This window comes from Oncorhynchus masou, chromosome 15 (assembly GCF_036934945.1).
Source record: "Oncorhynchus masou masou isolate Uvic2021 chromosome 15, UVic_Omas_1.1, whole genome shotgun sequence".
Lineage (NCBI taxonomy): Eukaryota > Metazoa > Chordata > Actinopteri > Salmoniformes > Salmonidae > Oncorhynchus > Oncorhynchus masou.
In genome coordinates, this window is record NC_088226.1 from 43,056,114 (window position 1) to 43,078,620 (window position 22,507).

At 42.6% G+C, this 22,507-nt stretch overlaps 1 protein-coding gene across 2 annotated transcripts; it reads right to left on the reverse strand.

The window, feature by feature from the left end:
- Window positions 1–5,319: 5,319 nt before the first annotated feature.
- Window positions 5,320–9,073, reverse strand: LOC135556274 (regulator of G-protein signaling 21-like). 2 transcript variants are annotated; one of them, XM_064989345.1, is made up of 5 exons: window positions 8,924–9,073; window positions 8,205–8,271; window positions 8,008–8,078; window positions 7,124–7,290; window positions 5,320–6,943 (listed from the first exon to the last, which is right to left on the reverse strand). In XM_064989345.1, exons 2-5 carry the CDS (start codon window positions 8,213–8,215, stop codon window positions 6,767–6,769), a joined length of 426 nt encoding a protein of 141 aa, XP_064845417.1. In that variant the 5' UTR covers window positions 8,216–8,271; window positions 8,924–9,073; the 3' UTR covers window positions 5,320–6,766. The 2 variants fall into 2 exon arrangements, with proteins under 2 accessions (XP_064845417.1, XP_064845416.1); XM_064989344.1 differs by having other exon boundaries at window positions 8,008–8,099.
- Between the last annotated feature and the right edge of the window lie 13,434 nt (window positions 9,074–22,507).

Below are 22,507 nucleotides of genomic sequence, written 5' to 3' on the forward strand. Positions count from 1 at the left end.
CCCAAATCAAATCAGTTTAGCAGCTATAATAGCAGGTGCTTAATTTTGAAGATTGGGTAGCAGGGTGGAAAAGATCACTGTGGGTGATCCAGATGCTCATCCAAGGTCTATTGATGTGATTTAACAAAACAGAAGTAATTGTGCTTTCCCCTGTTAGTTTTGACATTATTCTTTTTCCATTCACTCTCTTTGTCCAGGTGTATGTAATGGAACTGAAGTTGAGGATGGGAAGGAGGCCACCAACAGATGGAGCATTGTGCTCAAGCTAAATTGATCAATCAATCAATAATCAACATATAATCAACTAATGAACAACCCCTTTATTCGCTGACTCGGGTGTTAGTGCTGTGCTGGAACAAATGCCTGCAGACACACCGGAATTCTATAGGAGGAAAAAACACTGTATTGTAGTGTCTGTGAGGTCTGAAGGGTGGAGCTACAGGTTGTTATTATTTTATCACAGGATGTGTATCGACTAGTCAGTCATGATGTTGCGTCATAGGATGCAGACATTGGGACATGTTGACATGTAGTCCAAAGCAAACAGGATTGAAAGTAAATGATTAATGCCGTAAATGGGTCCATCTGTATATTTACCCTCACTTGGACTTCAGTCAAATGTTTTGATTATTTTACATTCAAAGTCAACATCTTCTTCATTTAATTATTTACTTCCCATATAAAGGTTAATTATCACAACTAATTGTCACTAAAATCACCATTATTTATATTTGTAGTCTATGACCTCAAGGTTAAACCCTGACGGGAATGATCTTACTTGTGGAAGCTGATGGGACATTCCTAAATGTATAGTGGAAGTATGCTGTGCCAGTGTATCTACCAGGAAAGAAAGACCCTCAATGAGCAGCTAACCCTCTTACTGTCTCTCTCTCTCTCTCTCTCTCTCTCTCTCTCTCTCTGAAGTGGAGCCTCAGCCTATGACTCCAATTAGAAGCTCTTTAAACAGCTGGCTAATTTAATTTAGTGGTAATTCAATGATAATGAGATGGTGTGGTACCAAGAAAGAGGTCCTAGATGTGGTTGATAAAATATTATTTTGGTTTACATAAAATTTACTCAAATCAACTTGCACCTATCCACCTCTGATATGACTACTTTTCTCACACTCATGAGTGAACTAACGCCTCAGGATGTCAATGTAACCATTTATTTCCTCCAATTACACTTTTTTTTGGCAATCCCTATTGCAAAAGTGCTACTGATTTTAACTAATTTTAGCAACATAGCATAAATTGTGAAATTCAGTATTTCAATATTCCAAACAAACAGAAAGAAGACTGTCTTGCCTCAGTTCTGAGTTATTTTGATTCTTGAGAGGTTCGTACTGTTGTCAATAATATCTGACCAACTAACAGGAGTTGTTGCAGTGCACTAGCACCTTGTATTTAGCAAACAAATTCTCTTTACAATAATAACTATTTACATAGTGTTAGAACAGGAGGGCAGACTACTATTGTGTTACAACATGGAGGTACAGTAGACAATATGAAGAGCCCTATTATCAGATAAGCATTGTAGCTATATTGGGAAAATGTGCAAATATGTCAAGGACAATCTCATCTAAGGGGTGCCAATTATATTGTCGAACTACGCAAAGCAACATTGAAATGACTGTGTGCTGCTGATGCTTTATTGTCATATAAAGCATGTGGACAAGCACACGCTTCCTATTCTGCTGCCTCTCATGACGTACACACCTAGGATAGTTGAGGTATTTACAGTTTTGTGATGCAGGACACTGTAGGTGCATCTGAATAGTCTAAAGTGGCTTCCTGTCCTCCTTCTTTCCTTTACCTGCAATCGGAAACCTGGTGGAGTGAAATATGGCAATATGGTGGATGTCAGCTAATAATTTGCTTTCAGTTCATAGATGGCAGTACATATAGAGGAAAGGAGAAGAGGAAAGGAAGCAAGTTAAGACTATTGAGAAGCAGCCTCTGAGCGAAAGCTGAGAGGATGAGGGGACTGATCTCTCACATAATTTGCCTGAACTTGCCTTTCAGGAGCGAGTGATATTCTGTCTCACAGAGCTGGAGACAACAGAAGCAGAAACCAGTTGGGCTTGGTTTCAGTACAACTCCTGTCTATTGAGTTGAACATGCATGGGTTTCTTAATGTTCAACTTCATTCAATTTGATTCCAAGTATGGGTTGGCGGCAAACATTTGATAATAACTGGCATCTAACCTAGAAATTGGAAAAGAGGGAGTGGTGCATGAGGAAATAAGAAGCTAAAAGTGTGTGACTGTGCACGTGCGTGTGCACGTGCGTGTGCGTATGAGTGGGTAGGGGGTGCTAGAGAGCCGGCATCCATTGTCAGGGCTTCAGAGTGTTGGAATGAGGGGCACCGTTCTCCACAGCTCTGAGGACAATGTGGGAGTCTGTGTTGCAAGTAATTTAGTGAAACCCTCGCAGACTTCCTCTGAACTGAGGTGGAAGTGAAACGGCTTGACATCCAAGGAAACACAGGGGCTTCAGGCAGAAGTCAGACTGACAGTTTCACATTGTGTGGTTTCTGAAATCCCCTCAGAGAAAAACCAGCTCAGGCATTACGGTCCAAATCCTCATGTGTGTCTGGTTGACGTGGTTGCAAGAGACTTTAATTAGTTCTTCACATAAGTGAAAGAAGTTAATGCAATGGCATTACTCAAAGATACAATAGGTCCCTATTCAATGTTTAGGACAAGAATCTAAAGTGAAGTTGTTTCATGATTTATTTGGTCATGAAGTTGAATTTGTCTTTGAAACCTGACTTTAGATTAATCATTGTACTGAAAAGTTTGAAACATAAGATAAATTGTTGCTGCTGTAACAGGGCAGAAACGTGCACTTGCAATGTTGTCTTTGTTGCCATCTAGTGGACTTAATAAGAAACAGAGAGATGTACTGCACATTCAGTAGCAGCGTACTGCTGAGAACAGAGAACATATGATTAAAAAAAATAGACAAAAATCAAATCTAACTTTCCTCAGATACTCACTGACCAAACAAACCTGCAAACAGCTCATCATAGCAAATCCAAACAGATCAGTAACAAAGCAGCGTATGCAGTGAGGGAATCAGAGGTGAGGTTGGTGTGAGCACAAGCATGTGTTCAGACTGGGGTGTTCAGAAAGAACTTGAGATAAGGCAGGAGTTGGAACCAAAATGACTTTCCAATCACTTTGTTCTGAACAGAACGGTTTATATTGTTATTGTCTGTTCCTTTTTTTTAGCCTGTGAAATCAACCATTTTTTACATTTAGCTTATTAAATTACTTCACCAATCAGTGCGGATAGAGCAGACAAGCTAGTTATTTACATGCGTGATGGATAGTCAAGTGTAGCCTATGGCGCAAGATGCGACTGAAATTCTGTGGGTGGGGGAGAGAGCCAGAGAGGGTTGGGGAGGAGGCTTGAAGTGCTGGTTATCATGTTATGCCATGCATTATATGAATTAGGTCCAAGGAGGAGTGGCTTATATAGAGGAACTTTGAATGTCCTTTGAGCGAGCAAGCTAACAAGCTTGTTTGTGCAGAACAGCACCAGACTTAAAAACACGTCTTACCCTTTTGTAGTTAATAAATCCAACTTGAAACGTGATAACTAGACCCATAGTATCCTTAACTGGCATTGAAAAAGTTAATCCATTCTTCTCAAGCAAATTAAATATCACTCTCCCTGTCTTCTGAATCAAGCTTGTAACATCAGTACAGTAGCCTATGCCTCGGAGTGGGGAGGGGCAGGTAGCCTAAATACGCACAGGAAAAAAATGTCAGCTTGCAGGCAGACACTGGAATAAGTTTCTGCTTGAGTGAGTGAAGGCTTTGCATATAGGCGCTTTGTTGTGTTTTTTTGTGGGACGAGAAAAAAAATGCCTGGAATGTAAAATAATGGTATTAACCGGTTTCATGGTTTTAAAATAACGTTTCTGTTCCTTTAAAAATGTTGTTATTCTCCGGTTTTCTGTTCTGTTCCCTGAACCGGTTCCAACCCCTGGGATAAGGTACATTCCCAGATAATGTAGGAAACCATTTCTAAACCTTTGAAGCTTGGTTTTAGGTTGCTGGAAGCTGTACTACAGGAGCTATACTGTGAAAGAAACCTTCCCCAGTCAGGACCAGGGACAATTTGTGGGACTCAGCAGAGTCCCAGACACCTAATCTCCCTTCCTCCGTGAGCTACTTTGCCAGACACAAAGTCCTAGGGAGTAATCTCCTCCTCTGCAGCCCAGAGTAGTCCTGCCTGCTGGGGACATGCCACCTCCCTCCCCTCCCTCCCCTCCCTGCCTGCCTCCCAACTCAGCACCCAGTCCTCACAGGGGTCCATCAGAATAGTGACGGAATGGAATAAGATTGCTGCCTTCTCACAGATAGGCAGGAGGGCGTTCGTCCTTCACACACACCGAGAGAGATGGTAGAGAGCATTTCAAAACTATACTTCTTCCCAATGTCCCCAGCCCTCTTCCAATCCAGAGGGATCTGTGGGTTGGATGGCATGAAGCTTCTAGTCATGTTGTGAGATTTCACACACAATGTTGTTGTCTGTCCCTACCTGCTCTATGTTGTGTACATAAGCAGGGTATAAAGGAATAAACACAGAAAAGTGTTTTTCTGTGTAATGCCAACTTGAGCTAGGCTACCGGACATGAATTCATGATAAACTTGGAACTTGAAGTAAGGTTTCTTTGTTTCCAGATACAGAACGCAGTGTTATTGTATTTTCTTTAGGCCCAAACAATGCCCTGTCCTATTATTGTGTTTATATAGCTTTGAGAATCGTTGTATTGGTTCAGGCACATTTGTATTGTCATCCCAGGAAAAGTAGACAGAGGAAGACAGAGGAACAGATTATTTGAATGTAATAGTATGTTTGGTGGAGGCAGACACCTAATCCCTGCTGTAGCCCTGCCTGGCGGAGTATTATGTTGATTTAATGCTGTGTTACAGGTCTCATCTCAGATTCATCACCCTACTGTCTTATTAACACTGTCTTCAAGTTTCATATCCCAAATGTCAGATGCTGTCTTGGTTGGAGAACTTTCCAGTCCTCTGTAGTGAGACAGAAACACACACACACACACACAGACAGACAGACACACACACACTCTCACAAACTCAGACAGACAGTAACAAATTGGTCACATTGTTGAACCTCCTGCCTTTTGGCAGAAACATCAGCATCAAATTCTCCCAATGTGTTCCTGGAAAGGCAATACTATTCCACATACTAATCCTAACTCTACTTACTTTCATCCATCTGTAAAAGAGAAATCCACATCCCATCCCAGAGCTAATGATTACAGTACATCTGATTCAGACAGCGTTGTGGAGACAGGGCTTTAATGTATTATGACCAATTGGAAAGATGTCCATGTGCACATACAGCTGGAACAGTGATTAGATGTGTTGATATGAATGGAAAAGTATACTAAAAACTGCCACAGCTTTTGGAGAGAGGAAGACGTCAGGGGGCCATATAGGCAGACCTAGTGACAGTAATAAGACTACAGTCCAGGACTTAACAGACTGTGTTAAGTCTCAGTATTCCTTGCTGTTTCCTCTCAGCATGATACAGCCTCCTGCAGAGAGTGATGTATACCAGCAACACATGCAGTAGATTTGGCCAGAAACACAATTAAAGTCCCATTTGTGTGTGGGTGCATGCATGCATGTGTAACTCACTGAGAGAACATTGATGTGTAACTCAACTGAGCATGATATTGTATCCCAGAGCAGGTTTTTACATGCTACACTTGGATGTATCCACGTTTACTAGTGGAAGACACCAGGTGTGTATCCTTGCAGGGGGTCTGTGAGCAAAAAGGGGAATGTCATGGGTGTTATAGTGTGGTGGTTCTACAGTACATAGACACCTGCTGGGGAGAGACTATACACCTGGATTGGTGTTAGACATAGCACTATATTAGATTAATGTAGACAACATGAAATCACGTTGTGCAATGTGTGAAAACAGAAGGGAGAAGCAGAGGGGGAGAGAGAGAGAGAGATGTTTCAAACGATGGCCCATTGGCCTGGTGGCCGAGGGAGCAGAATGTTTTGGGGTTGGTCTGGTTATGAGAGATAAAGATGAACAACATGAGGGTACGACTGAGAGACAGAGACTACGACCTCAGTTGATGCTGCACTGATTGTGTTGGCTTGGCCTTTTGAATTGCAATTACACATGCACACACACAAATGCGCACACACACAAATGCACACACACACACACACACACAAAATTGCATTGGTTGGCCTGTTGAATTCCTGTCTTAGACAGAAACACAGAAATGAACAAATCAACATAACTTATCTTGTACATTAATGGCAAGTCTGACATATCCTAATTTACATAGACAGTGGGAAAATACCATAAATAATTACAGCTCATGTGCAAAGTAACAATCAATGGATAACTAATGGATAATACTAACCTTGTAAAAAATAATACAAGTTATAAAACATACATAATACGTTACACTGTAAATAAAGTCTTTATAGTATAAAATGTTTAATCATATCTATAATTGTAGCATTTTTATAAGGATAGATTATCCCGCCTTACAATAATAGAACACGATTGGGAGCCACTAAGCTTGATGATGAATTATCATTAGAGAGAGCCCTGTGTTTTGTGCTCCAGCCCAAAGTTAAACCACGCTGAACTAACACGGACAGGTAGTTAGAGAAGAGAGAGTTGAATCACTGTCAGCCCACAGCCTGATGGTTGTAGACAGGTATTATTCTTCACCTGGTCCTGGAACCTCAGCTGGCGTCTGATGGTTCTAAAAGAGCCTGATAGATTTCAGATTTCAGGAATCTGGGATAACTGTCCTTTTTCATCAGCTTGTATATCACTCTCTGTGCCTTGTCGAAGCAGCTCAGGGTCGGCTGAGACATGCTGTTTGTAATCTCCTGCCTGGTCTCACAGTCGATGTTTATCTGGAATTGAGTAATGAATGAAACATTGTCTTTGTGAAACCATTATGTTGGACAGAGAAAGGGGGAATTAGAGAGAAAGACAGAGACAGTTATAGGGAGAGAGCTAGAGAGAGAAAATGAAAGAAAGAAAGAAGATAAAGTTGCACCGAAAGAGATGTTCCATCTGATGTCTATATGCACCTGTCTGGGGGCGTCGACCTGTACAAACTCTGTGTAGATTCTTTTCGCTGCTTCAGCCATCTCAGTGTTGGAGGTAATGGTCTTGTATTCCTCACAGACCAGCCAGAACAAGATGTTCTCCTCGCTGTACTCTGTCTTCAGGAACTCTCTGAAGGCCAGCTGCCCTGCTACACAGTAGAGACAGAAAAAAGGAGAATGGTGTGAAATTAGAATTACAGAACGAATCACACAGGCAGGCACACACATGTGAGCATGGCCACTGCCCATGACCTGCAGGTTTAGAGAGAGAGTAGGCTGGTCCACGAAGTTGTCAAACTGGTTTAGTTTGAGTGAGTCCCTAAATGACAGAGACTTATTAAAGGAATATGTTTGCTCAAGCACAACAGATGTTCTGGGTTTCCATTTTAAAATGGTCCTGTACTGTTATTTTGCAACCTCCAATGCTGTTATAGTAAATTAATATACAACAGAATAAGGGTGTTAAATGTACAATGCCAAAAAAACATGACATTTGTTTTAGATGTGAGTGAGTCATTATTTCAGATGTCATATGGGTATAGTTGTACTTTGTGTCCTGTAACCTACTGTAGCCTTCTCAAAATGCTTAGCTTACTTAAAGATCCGGGCAGCTGTGCCAATTGTTATTCGTCTTTTGGGAACACAAACATACATTACTCACACTAATTGCATTACATAAATCACAGCTGGAGAACTGACTTAAATCGACACAAGACAAAATATGTACAATGGCAGCCAACTTGTCCCCCCTATTCCAAGGACTTCAGACTTATACTGGCACCACTTCTCTGCACATGCTTTGGTAGGACTGTATCAACAGTATCAGTGGAGAAAGACAGAGAGTAAAGAAGAGTACTTCGTCTTACTTTTACACTCCAGAAGTTTTTTGAGGGACTGTCGCCATGACACAACTTCGTCGTTCGGGGGCTTGGGGGCCCTACAGAAACAACACAAAAGCCTAGAGACTCTTAATTGTTTGTTGTTGATGATGAATGTGATATTGGTGATGATGATGATGATGTTCCAATGGTTTACATTTAAACAGAACATGATGTTGACTTACTTCCTGTCCATGCCCCTGTGCCTGATATTCGACCTAACATGAGAGATGGAGGATGGAAACAGCTGATCTAAAATGAGAGATAGACAGAGATGTGAGAGAGAGAGAGAGAGAGAGAGCGAGAGAGAGAGACCGGAGGAGAGAGAGAGACAGAGAGAGAGACACCGACAGAGAGACGGAGAGAGAGAGGCAACAGAGCACAGGAAGCCTGTCTAGTCAAAGATGTTTTTGTGCCAAAAAATGCAGAAGCAGAACAGCAACTGGACAGTATCGCTATGAATTATGGGACAGAAAAAGAAAACCTCTAAACTTCAGCTTACAGAATCTGCTGATGTTTCAGAAGACACTGATCATCTATTATGATTATTTATTCATTAATAGATTACAAGTATTACTTCACAATGAGTAACCAACAGTTTGCTACGGAAGTAAGGAGCATTCCCCATGTCAAAATAGTTTAAAACAAGCAATAATCTGTCATGTTTGACCATTTATCAGTGATCATTATCATTCTGTATCAGACTCACGATATATGAACTACTAATCACTTACAATGAAGCATAATTCCTTTGTGCTTAGAAATGCAAACAAAAGCAGCAAAACAATTTAGGTCGGCCAGTAGATGTTCAGTACAGAATTAAAGGAATGTGAAAGGAACCGTCCCAACCCAAGGTTCTCTATTTCTCTATACAGGAAAAGAAAAGTATAAAGCTCATACTTACAATGTATATATATAGTTATCCAAAATCCCTTCAAAATCCCTGAAAATTAGTTTGTACTCCTGAAAAATTAGCACTGGTCGATATGCTCAACAACTGATTTTTTTCCTACTTCTAGTTGGACTTCCCTATTCTATTCCCCCGTTTGCTATTCCCCTCTGGCTAAAACACACAAGTATCCACATGTTGGGCTGGGAGGAGGATTGGCAGATGGGAGGGTTAAGAGGTGATTCAGAGATTTTACTGTGCATTTTGGAATTCCCAGTGTGGGAATCAAGGAAGCTTGAAAAATCAGAGAGAGATGTTCGACTCAGTTCAACGATAAACCATTTGCCCATCACTCTCCCATGAAGACAGGCAGCAGAGGAGGGGGTAAGAAGGAGGAAGAAAGGAAGGAGTGAGGGAGACAGGGACACACACACACCGTCGTCCCCCAGTTACGAGCGCTATGAAAATGACTGATGACAGAACAACTGGCAGTGTAGTGAGCAAGGGGGACAAGCGACAGCTTTGGGGACAGACGCAGCAGAGTGTCTCTACCTGTCCACCCCTCCCGGCAGATTTGTGAGCCCTCGATGAGACGCTGTGGGAGAATGAGAACAGGTGCTATAAAAACACGGCTTCTGTGGCTGGAAACCTGACAACACAAACTAAACCTTTTAGATATGAGCCTGTGTTTCATGTTGCACAGGCTAACATTATCATTCCTTCTCAGGAGCCTCTGTGCCATGTGCCACAATGTATGCAGGCAATTCTACAGCCCAGCACTTACACACCTGACTCAACTAACCGTGGACAGTGTTTGAGACCATGTATTAGGTGGATGGTGTTGAATCAGGTATGTTACAAAAGCCTTTACACACATGCTGGCCTCCATGGTCGTGATTGGCCACGCTTCTTCTATGTGGATTCCCCCAGCCTTTCACTTGGTCTGTGTCCAGGAGCAGACATAAAACCCATCTTAGCCCTTTTCCTATTTGTCATGTATTTGTCATTGCATTAATTCCCTCTGAACTATGGCCATGGCTTTGCTGTATACAAGGGCAGGTGAAGGCCAGTTTATCCATTGGGCTCAGTGCCTCTGCCAAGCTGAATGAAACAGCCATTCATCTTCCAGCCAACCTCCCTCTATTCATCCATTCACAAGGTGAGAACACTCAGTCCTGTTGAGGCTTGTGATGAAATCGTTTCTTTACCTTTATTTATTGACCTTCATCCCACCAGGTTATGTATTTGAGAGGGCATTACTCCTATGCAACAATGACCAGGGGAAAGGTTGCAGTGGAAGGAGAGCAGAGATGTTGAGTAAAGGGGAAGGGCTGCACTGGAGATGAGAGGTGGTCCAGCTGGGAATTATTCTGATACATGAGTGATAAATGATGCCTGTAAAATATACAACATCTACGCTCTTGAAGCAGACTTCTTCAGTAGATAATGCATTTTTTAAAAGTTATTCAAGATTTCTTAACTACAAAGATTTCACAAGTGTAAATGACACCTTAGGTAAACATTGTGTAAACTTCTAGATATTTGTAGAGGCAATATAGACTTCCTGAAGAAGTTTGGATTAGCTCAACTCCTGGTTTGAATAACCGCCACTGCTCTATAACATTCCACTGATTTTCAATAAAATCTCTCTATTCACTCAAATCCATTCTCTAGTGGGGGAAATGAGAGATAGAGAAAGATGGAAAGAACAGAGAGAAACAGAAAGAGATGGAGAGAGCGGATACGAGATTTCAATATCATTATTATTTCTTAAAGGTCCAATGCAGCTGTTTTTATCTCAATATCAAATCATTTCTGGGTAACAATGAAATACCTTACTGTGATGGTTTTCAATTAAAATGAGCATTTTCTCAAACAATAACTTTGCTAGGACTGTCTGGGATTAATCTGAGTGGGGAGGGGAACTAGCTGTTATTGGTAGAGAGGTTTGGAACACTCCTTCTTATTGGTTGATTAAATAATTGATGTCACCAGGCAGGCCTAAACTGCATCCCATCAAAACAGATAGAAAGTTCATGCGGTCTTTTCAAACAGCTCTTACACTAATGCGCATTATCACAATTTCACAGGATTATTCCAACCTCATAGTGTGGAAATATATATAAAACACTGGAAAAAATTGGACTGCACTGGGACTTTAATTATCTTTTGTTATGACAGGAGAAACAGGACTGGGACATCCATTTTTAATGAATCTGATTTGCATTTTCACATGGACTCATGGTGATTACCACCCCATACTGATTGGAGACTTGATTAGCCAGCAGCCTTCCTCTTCTCCCTCCTCTGTTTTGTTCTGGTTGCTCTGTGGCAACACTAGTCCCTAATTACATAGCATTTGACCACCAGGCGTACTGGAAAAAATCCCTGTTCACTTCCAATGTAACAATAACAATTTTATTTCCTTCCAAATCCTCTTTCTTTTTCTCTCTCCCTCTCGCTCTCTCTCAAAATGTAATTAAATGCAACCCTTGTCCAGCTACCACCCATGGCACACCTTCAGAGGCCTGGCCAAGTCCCAGCTGCTGCGTTTCCATTGCATCTGTAAGCAACAGGACGACTTCCAGGATGCGGTCAACACCTTGCTCGCGGAAGCGGGGCTTCCAGCAGTCGGCTAGGTGCTCGTTCCCGGTAGTGCGGTGGCGGGGGGGGATCTCTGCAATATGAAGAACTCCGACCTCCGGGATCTCCTGGTGCAGAGCTATCTTAGGCTTCTTAATGAGCGGCTAGCGGGAGGTGCCAGGGGAGAACTTCTGCCAGCTGCTCAACGTCCTCTACGCCTCGATGAGGGCCATGCTTCCAATCCGCTTCCCGTCGCCATTGTCCTCCACCTGACCAACTGCATGTACGGCATCCGCTGCTGTCTGTCAGGTGTGACATACATAGGGGAGATGGGCGGCGCGATGCAGATGAGGATGGCTCAGCTCCTGTACAACATCGCCATGCAGAGGCACACCTATACGTCGCTGGTGGGGTACTTCTTGAGGCAGCACGACCCTTCCTTCCTGTCGATGATGGGGCTGGAGCACAATCGGGGGGTCCAAGGCACGGAGGTGCAAGCGGGAGCGTGTTTGAATTTCCAGACTCAGGACAGGATTGCCAGGAGGGCTCAACTCCAGGGCCTGACTCGCTCAATCGCTCGCTCTCCATCCTTCTCTCCCTTTCTCACACACAAAGACAGCGGTGGGCTGGCTGGTTGAAAATTAGCTGGCTGGCTGGCAAAGGGGCTGGTTCAACCACACCCCCAGTCTCCCTCGGTGTGCTTAGGCTGAACAAATCCCTCAAAGAGGGCCAACATGGTGATGCAGAGGAACATAGCCGCAGGACGTTTCAAGGAGCTCGGGTTATGGTTGCGGCGAGGTTGCGCCAGCCACAGCCACAGTGCACACAGACACATTAAAACACAGACGGACACACAGACACATGTGCAGACAGACACACTCACCCACCCACAGCGATGTGCCTCGCTCGTTCTCCAAGCAGGCAGGGGGCGCAACAAGCAATTCAAGGTGCGGATCTCCATTGGATCATTCTGGGGGGGTATATAAATCTGGACTGGATGGATGTAGAGGCTGAATAGTCCACGCGTGGGCGCTTGTTCTCCGGTATGTTGGTGGCCTGGCTGAGTTCCTTTCTCCACTGTTTCAAACATTACCATAGCGGAGGATGCATCTAACAGTCAATGCTCTACATAAAGCTCTCTCTCTCTCTTTCTCTCTTGTTCTCTCTCTCTCTCTCTTTGACCCACAGACACAATCATACACACACTATGCATTTGTTTTGTCATTTGGTGTACAGTATAGTATTTGATTGTATGCATCGCCAAATCCACAGCTGACATCCTATAACCAACATATTATCAGCCACTGTGGGGAGCTCTGTCTCTATTAGGCTTCTCTCCCTATCCTTGTCTCTCTTTCTCCCCCTCTCCTCCTCCTCTGACAGTGGGTCTGGCCAAGCACAGAGTTGCTGTGGCCACTATTGCTCATGTTAAAAGCTCAGCTACCACTGCTCCATGGCCTAAGTGTTTGGCTCTATGTGTCTCAGTGGCAGGACACACCTATTGGTTAGGGCTATGTGAAATGTAGTTGGATGTATTCATTGTGTTCAACCACAAGTCATTTCCTTATTGTTTCCCTTATTGGCACTTCCGATGGAGAGCAGCAATGTATATACTTAGAAAGTTATAACCTTTTCTCTTAAATGGTTCCCATTTAATGTTTTTTTTTGTCTGTCTGGGTTACTGCTGCTGTCTGGCTGTAGGTATGTAATATGTAATCTGTCAGTCTCAGTGGGTCTGTGTTTATCCTCAATAACATCAGTCTGTCTGCAGGCTCACCCCACAATAACGCTTACCTTCACAGCGGCTGTACAATATCCATATTCAACACAGTCTTTGCTGTTTATGTATTTGTTCTCCTTAATCTCATTTAATCATTTCCGCTTTGTCTCTGTGGTACTGTGCTGTTTGTTGCTACTTGGATCCCTGCCAAACGTTTAATTTGTTAACCATTTAATCAAAACTCTGCATTTAACATATTTACCAAAGTATTATTTTGTTTTCCATGCTCAACTTGTTTCGTTCAACTTTTTCACGCCAGACACTTTATCTGGGCATGGTTCTACCGGAGTTCCACCAGATGAGAAAACGAATTGGAAACATTAACGCTATGCTACACTATGAACTATCACCCTATAGTGAGGATAGGTGAGTTGCCAGCCCAGCTTCAGACGCAATCGTTAGTACAATTTAAGTGTAGGAAAGGATGAAACAGCGTCTTTGCCACCAGTAAGTACAGATAGTAGTATAAATCCCCCTGCACAGTCTCCGCAGCCTGACTACTTTCTTAAGGCTTCTGGAAAAAAATGCTGTAGGTATGCTCAACCGATGTCGCTCATTCAGCCGACAGAAACTTTCAACCGGTTCTCCCAATTAAGCAACGAATCGGAGACCGAGCCGACTCAATTACCCACAATACTAGACTTAAAAATAATCCCCAGCAATCATACATTGTTTACCAGGGGTCAGGGCTACCGACGTAAAGGCTAATCAGAAGATGGCGCTGGCTGAGACTTAAACTGGCAAGTGTAGATGGTATAGGAATAATGTTATCCACGTCAGCACCAACGATGCTAGGATGAAACTGTCAGAGGTCACCAAGTGCAACATATATTCAGTGTGTAACTTAGCTAAAAAGATGCGTTGTCATCAAGTAATTGTCCCTGGCCCCTTTTCAGTTAGGGGGAGTGATGAGCTCTATCGCTGTCACGGTTTTCTACATGCGAAGGAGAATCGGACCAAAATGCGGCGTGGCTATTGTGATTCATATTTTAATGAAACAAGGAAAAACACGAATCAATACGAAAACAACAAACGTAACACGAAAACCGAAACAGCCTATACTGGTGCAAACTAACACACGACAGAAACAAGGACATAAGGACAATCACCCATGAAACACTCAAAGAATATGGCTGCCTAAATATGGTTCCCAATCAGAGACAACGATAAACACCTGCCTCTGATTGAGAACCACTTCAGACAGCCATAGATTAACCTAGAACACCCCACTAAGCTACAATCCCAAATACCTGTGAAAAACCCCAAGACAAAACACACCACATACAAAAACCCATGTCACACAGTGGCCTGACCAAATAGATAAAGAAAACACAAAATACTAAGACCAGGGCGTGACAATCCCAGACTCGCACAACTCAATCGCTGGTTGAAAACAGTTTTCTGACCCTCCCAAAAGGTAGAATTTGTAGATAACTGGCCCTCTTTCTGGGACTCCCCCACAAACAGAACCAAGCCTGATGTGCTGAGGAGTGACTGACTCCATCCAAGCTGGAGGGGTGCTCTCATCTTACCTATCAACGTAGATAGGGCTCTAACTTCTCTAGCTCCACATTGATATAGGGTGCAGGCCAGGCAACAGGTTGTTAGTCACTAGCACAGTCAGTGTAGTCAACTCAGCTTTCCCAATTGAGACCATGTCTGTGCCTCGATCTAGGTTGAACAAAACTAAACATGGCAGTGTTCGCCTTAGCAATCTCACTGGAATAAAGACCTCCTCCATTCCTGTCATTATTGAAAGAGATTGTGATAATACTGTACCTCACATCTCAAAATAGGACTACTTAATGTTAGATCCCTCACTTCCAAGGTAATCATAGTCAATTAACTAAGCACTAATCATAACCTTGATGTGATTGGCCTGACTGAAACATTGCTAAAGATTCATGAATTTACTGTGTTAAATGAGACCTCTCCTTCTTGTTACACTAGTGATTATATCCCCCGCGCATACCGCAAATGTGGAGGTGTTGCGAACATTTATAAGAGCAAATTTCAATAATTTATTTTTAAAAATAAATTTTTGTTTTTGTCTTTTGAGCTTCTATTCATGAAATGTTTGCAGCCTACTCAATCACTTTTTATAGCTACTGTTTACAGGTCTCCTGGGCCGAATACAGTGTTTCTCTCGGAGTTCCCTGAATTTTTATCGGATCTTGTTGTCATGGCAGATAATATTCTACTTTTTGGTGACTTCAATATTCACATGGAAAAGTCCACAGACCCACTCCAAAAGGGTTTCGAAGCCATCATCGACTCAGTGTATTTTGTCCAACATGTCTCCGGACCTACGCGTTGCCACAGGCCTTGGATCTAGTTTTGTCCCATGGAATAAATATTGTGGAGCTAAATGTTTTTCCTCAAAATCCTGGACTATCGGACCACCATCTTATTATGTTGGCAATCGCAACAAATAATCTGCTCAGACCCAAACCAAGAATTATCAAAAGCCGCGCTATAAATTCTCAGACAACCTAAAGATTCCTCGATGCCCTTCCAGACTTCCTCCACCTACCCAAGGAATTCAGAGTACAAAAATCACTACATAACTGAGGATCTAAATATAACCTTGCGTAATAACTTAGATGCAGTCGCACCCCTAAAAACAAAAAACTTTTGTCACAAGAAATTAGCTCCTTGGTATACAGAAAATCCACTACCCGAGCCCTGAAGCAAGCTTCCTGAGAATTGGAATGGAAATGGTGCTTCACCAAACTGGAAGTCTTCCGAATAGCTTGAAAAGACAGCCCTTGCAATATCAAAGAGCCCTCACTGATGCTCGATCAGCCTACTTTTCCAACCTAATTGGGGAGATTAAGAACAATCCAAAATGTATTTTTGATACTGTCACAAAGCTAACTAAAAAGCAGCATTACCCAAGAGAAGATGGCCTTTACTTCAGCAGTGATGAATTCATGAACTTCTTCGATGAGAAGATCATGATCATTAGAAAGAAAATTACGGACTCCTCTTTGAATCTGACTATTTCTCCAAAGCTCAGTGTCCTGAATCTGCACAGAATTGCCAGGAACTAGGATCAATTGAGACACTCGGGAGTTTTAATCCTGTATCTATCGACACATTCATGAAAATAGTCATGGCCTCTAAACCTTCCAGCTGCCTACTGGACCCTATTGCAACTAAACTACTGAAAGAGCTACTTCCTGTGCTTGGCCCTCCTATGTTGAACATAATAAATGGCTCCCTATACTCCGGATGTGTACCAAACTCACAAAAAAATGGCAGTAATAAAGCCTCTCCTGGAAAAACCAAACCTTCATCCAGAAAAGGTATTGAATCTCCCATTCCTCAACTTTTTGGTGATGAAGTAAAACATTTTCAAAAAAGCTGTTGTGTAGCAATTCACTGCCTTCGTGAAGACAAATAATGTGTATGAAACGCTTCAGTCTGGTTTTAGACCCTTTCATAGTACTTTCATATTTACCACTCGTGAAGGTGGTAAATTAATTATTATTGGCCTCATACCAAGGCTCTGCATCTGTCCTCACTCTCCTAGACCTTAATGCCGCTTTTAACACCATCAATCACCACATTCTTTTGGAGATATTTGAAACCCTAATTGTCTACACAGACAAGCTCTTGCCTGGTTTAGGTCTTATCTGTCAGAAATATATCAGTTTGTCTCTGTAGATGGTTTGTCCTCTGACAAATTAATTGTACATTTCAGTGTTTCTCAATGTTCCGTTAAAGGACCACTATTGTTTTTACTATATATATTCTACCTCTTGGTGATGTCATTAGGAAAAACAATGTCAACTTTTACTGCTATGTGGACGAAATACAGCTGGACATTTCGATTAAACATGGTGAAGCCCCAACATAAATGTGACACCCAGGATGCCTGTGCTTCAAGACAACCAAAAATGTGATCATATTACTCCAGTGCCAGCCTCTCTACACTGGCTCCCTGTTAAGGCTACAGCTGATTTCAAAGTTTTACTGCTAACCTACAAAGAATTGCGTGGATTTGCTCCTACCTGTCTCTTCGATTCGGTCCTCGATTCGGTACATACTTACACATATGCTACGGTCACAAGATGCAGGCCACCTTATTGTGCCAAGTATTTCTAAGCAAAGAGCTGGAGGCAGGGCTCCATTTTTATGGAATGGTCTGCCTATCCATGTGAGAGACGCAGACTCTGTCTCAACCTTTTCACAAGTACCAACATACAGGTGTGATCATTCTACAGTGGTCCTTGCAGTGTAAGCTCAAACCGGTGTGATTAGAGAGCTTACTTACTCGATTGACACAACAGTCAACATTTGAGCTAGCCACACTGTTTTTCCACAGAAACATTTGCACATACACAGTGCTTACAAAGTGGTGTCCTGAATGTGACCAGTTTATTTTTGGATGCAATGTTCAGACATTCACAGAAGTAGCGACAGCATACAATCATCCAAACCAGAAAATGTTGGCTACATTAGTCTTAGCGCTGACTGAGGAAAGATTGATGTAACACAAGCGGTCGTATTTAGAGTACTCTCAGCTGACAGAAACCAGCAATTACTATTTATAATTCATCACATCACAGGTGAGCTCAACATTGATCAAAATAATTGAGTAAAACTTTCTAGAAATCGAAGGTAATCTGACAATGGGTAGTTTGTGCGTGCCACAATGTTTTTTTTCCCCCTTGTCAATCAAAGCCAATGAGAGGAGACAAGATGAATTTGGTCTGTTTGCAGTATGCATGTTGAAGGGGTGTATCAGCAATAATTCACTTCCCTTCATTCACTTCCGGAGGTTTACTCGAAAGATGAGTGAACCATTCCTTCACCTCGTTATAACATCTTTGGTCTGACAGACATTTATGTGACACCCAGAATGCAATGTATAATGTTAACAGACATGGAGCCACACATAGCTGGCAAATAGCTTAGCATTAGCTAATTATAATCAGTACAACCTTCAAAAAAGTATTTTACACACATCATAGGTGTCCATGTCAATTTATGCAATAATCAGAATGCATTATTTCTCACCAGAACTTGAAAACGTGAATAAAACTGTAAATACATTATGCTCCATACATACATACAGTTGAAGACAGAAGTTTACATACACCTTAGCCAAATGCATTTAAACTCAGTTTTTCACAATTCCTGACGTAATCCTAGTAAAAATTCCCTGTGTTAGGTCAGATAGGATAACCATGTGATAATGTTGCATTTAGGAGGTAGGTGAAGGAGTCAGGCGCAGGAGAGCAGAGATGAGAAGCGTACTTCGATAACAGAGAACCCCTACAAACGCACGGAGGAACAAACAAAGTTCTGACAATAACACTCCGTGAAAACAAAGAATTGCATAACCTCACCAAGCACATCACAATGAAAGAATAATCCCGTACAAACCTAGGCAGGCAACAGGGTAAATATACACACAGATATTAAAGCATATTAAACCAGGTGTGAAAAAGAAACAAAGACAAAACAAACCGAAAAGGAAAAAGGGAATGGTGATGGCTAGTAGACCGGTGAGGCCGCCCGCCGAGCGCCGCCGAACAGGGAGAGGAACTGCCTTCGGTAGAAGTCGTGACAAACAATTTCATTTTAAGAATGTGAAATGTCAGAATAATAGTAGAGAGAATTATTTATTTCAGCTTTTATATCTTTCATCACATTCCCAGTGGGTAAGAAGTTTACATACACTCAATTAGTATTTGGTAGCATTGCCTTTAAATTGTTTAACTTGGGTCAAACGTTTCGGGTAGCCTTCCACAAGCTTCCCACAATAAGTTGGGTGAATTTTGGCCCATTGCTCCTGACAGAGCTGGTGTAACTGAGTCAGGTTTGTAGGCCTTCTTGCCGCACACGCTTTTTCAGTTCTGCCCATACATTTTCAATAGGATTGGGGTCAGGGCTTTGTTGGACTTTGTTGTCCTTAAACCATTTTGCCACAACTCTGGAAGTATGCTTGGGGTCATTGTCCATTTGGAAGACCCATTTGCGACCAAGCTTTAACTTCCTGACTGATTTCTTGAAATGTTGCTTCAATATATCCACATAATTTTCCCTCCTCATGGTGCCATCTATTTTGTGAAGTGCACGAGTCCCTCCTGCAGCAAAGCACCCCCACAACATGATGCTGCCACCCCCGTGCTTCACTGTTGGGATGGTGTTCTTCGGCTTGCAAGCCTCCCCCTTTTTCCTCCAAACATAATGATGGTCATTATGGCCAAACAGTTCTATTTTTGTTTTGTCAGACCAGAGGACATTTCTCCAAAAGGTAAGATCTTTGTCCCCATGTGGAGTTGCAACTGTAGTCTATTTTCTATGCCAGTTTTGGAGCAGTGGCTTCTGCTTTGCTGAGCATCCTTTCAGGTTATGTCAATATAGGACTCATTTTACAGTGGATACATATACTTTTGTACCTGTTTCCTCCAGCATCTTCACAAGGTCTTTTGCTCTTGTTCTGGGATTGATTTGCAATTTTCATACAAAAAGTACGTTAATCTCTAGGAGACAGAATGCGTCTCCTTCCTGAGTGGTATGACGGCTGCGTGGTCCCATGGTGTTTATACTGACGTACTATTGTTTGTACAGATGAACGTGGTACCGTCAGGCTTTTGGAAATTGCTCCCAAGAATGGACCAGATTTGTGGAGGTCTACAATTTATTTTCTGAGGTCTTGGCTGATTTCTTTTGATTTTCCCATGATGTCAAGCATAGAGGCACTGAGTTTGAAGGTAGGCCTTGAAATACATCCACAGGTTCATCTCCAATTGACTCAAATGGTGTCAATTAGTCTACCAGAACCTTCTAAAACCATGACATAATTTTCTGGAATTTTCCAAGCTGTTTAAAAAGGCACAGTCAACTTTTGTTTACAGGTTTACATACACAATCAACTTGGTGTAACTTCTGACCCACTGGAATTGTGAAACAGTGAATTATAAGTGAAATAATCTGTCTGTAAACAATTGTTGGAAAAATTACTTGTGTCGGGCACAAAGTAGATGCTGAAATTTGTGGAGTGGTTGAAAAATGAGTTAATGACTCCAACCTAAGTGTATGTAAACTTCCGACTTCAACTGTATATACATATGGTGCATTTGGAAAGTATTCAGACCTCTCGACTTTTTCCACATTTTGTTATGTTATAGCCTTATCCTTAAATGGATTTAATATTTTTTTTCCTCAATCTACACACAATACCCCATTATACGTTTTTAAAATATGTTTTTAGTTTGTTTTTGCTTGGCACACCTGTATTTGGGGAGTTTCTCCCATATTTTACTGCAATCTCTCAATCTGTCAGGTTGGATGGGGAGTGTCGCTGCACAGCGATTTTCAGGTCTCTCCAGAGATGTTGGATTGGGTTCAGGTCCGGGCTCTGGCTGGGCCACTGAAAGACATTTATAGACGTGTCCTGAAGCCACTCATGTGTTTTCTTGGCTGTGTGCTTAGGGTCATTGTCCCGTTGCAAGGGGAACCTTCACCCCCAGTCTGAGTACTCTGGAGCAAATCTTAATAAAGGATCTCTGTACTTTGCTCCATTCATCTTTCCCTCGATACTGACTCGTCTCCCAATCCCTGCCCCTGAAAAATATCCCCACAGCATGATGCTGCCACCACCATGATTCACCGTAGGGATGGTGCTAGGTTTTCTTCAGAGGTATCACTTGGTATTCAGCCCAAAGTGTTCAATCTTGGTTTCATCAGACCAGAGAATTAAGATTCTCATTGTCTGAGTGTCCTATTGGTGCCTTTTGGCAAACTCCAAGCTGGCTGTCATGTGCCTTTTACTGAGGAGAGACTTCCATCTGGCCACTCTACCATAAAGGTCTGATTGGTGGAGTGCTGCAAAGATAGTTGTCATTCTGGAAGGTTCTCCCATCTCCAAAGAGGAACTCTAGAGCTGTCAGGTTGACCATGGAAAATGTCAAAGGGTCTGAATACTTTCCAAATCCACTGTACATACAGTACCAGTCAAAAGTTTGGACACACCTAATCATTCAAGGTTTTTTCTTTATTTGGACTATTTTCTACATTGTAGAATAGTGAAGACGTCAAAACAATGACATAACACATATGGAATCATGTAGTTACCAAAAAAAACTGTTAAATAAATCTAAATATATTTTATTTTTGAGATTCTTCAAAGTAGCCACCCTTTGCCTTGATGACAGCTTTGCACACTCTTGGGATTCTCTCAACCAGCTTCACCTGGAATGCTGTTCCAACAGTCTTGAAGGAGTTCCCACATATGCTGAGTACTTGTTTGCTGCTTTTCCTTCACTCTGCGGTCCAACTCATCCCAAACCATCTGAAGGGTTCAGGTCTTCCGGGAGGGTTTTTTGTTTTGGCAAAGTGGGTGAGGTTATATCCTGCCTGGTTGGGGGTATCGTCGGACGGGGCCACAGTGTCACAGGCCCTCCATGTCTCAGCCTCGAGTATCTATGCTGCAATAGTATATGTGCTGGGGGGCTAGGGACAGTATGTTACTGTACATCTGGTGTAATTCTCCTGTCTTATCTGGTGTCTTGTGTGAACTTAAATATGTTCCTTCTAATTCTCACTCTCTCCCTCCCCTACCGGAGGACCTGAGCCCTAAGACCATGCCTCAGGACTTCCTGGCCTGATGACTCCTGGCTGTCCCCAGTCCACCTGGTCATCCTGCTGCCCCAGTTTCAACTGATCTGCCTGTGGCTGTGTAACGCTGACCTGACGTCCAGCTTCTTTAGCAAGGCAGTGGTCGTCTTGTAGGTGTGTTTGGGGTCGTTATCATGTTAGAATACTGCCCTGCGGCCCAGTCTCCGAAGGGAGGGGATCATGCTCTGCTTCAGTATGTCACAGTACATGTTGGCATTCATGGTTCCCTCAATGAACTGTAGCTCCCCAGTGCCGGCAGCACTCATGCAGCCCCAGACCATGACACTCCCACCACCATGCTTGACTGTAGGCAAGACACACTTGTCTTTGTACTCCTTACCTGGTTGCCGCCACACACGCTTGACACCATCTGAACCAAATAAGTTTATTTTGGTCTCATCAGACCACAGGACATGGTGCCAGTAATCCATGTCCTTAGTCTGCTTGTCTTCAGCAAACTGTTTGCGGGCTCTCTTGTGCATCATCTTTAGAAGAGGCTTCCTTCTGGGACGACAGCCATGCAGACCAATTTGATGTAGTATACGACATATGGTCTGAGCACTGACAGGCTGACCCCCCCACCCCTTCAACCTCGGCAACAA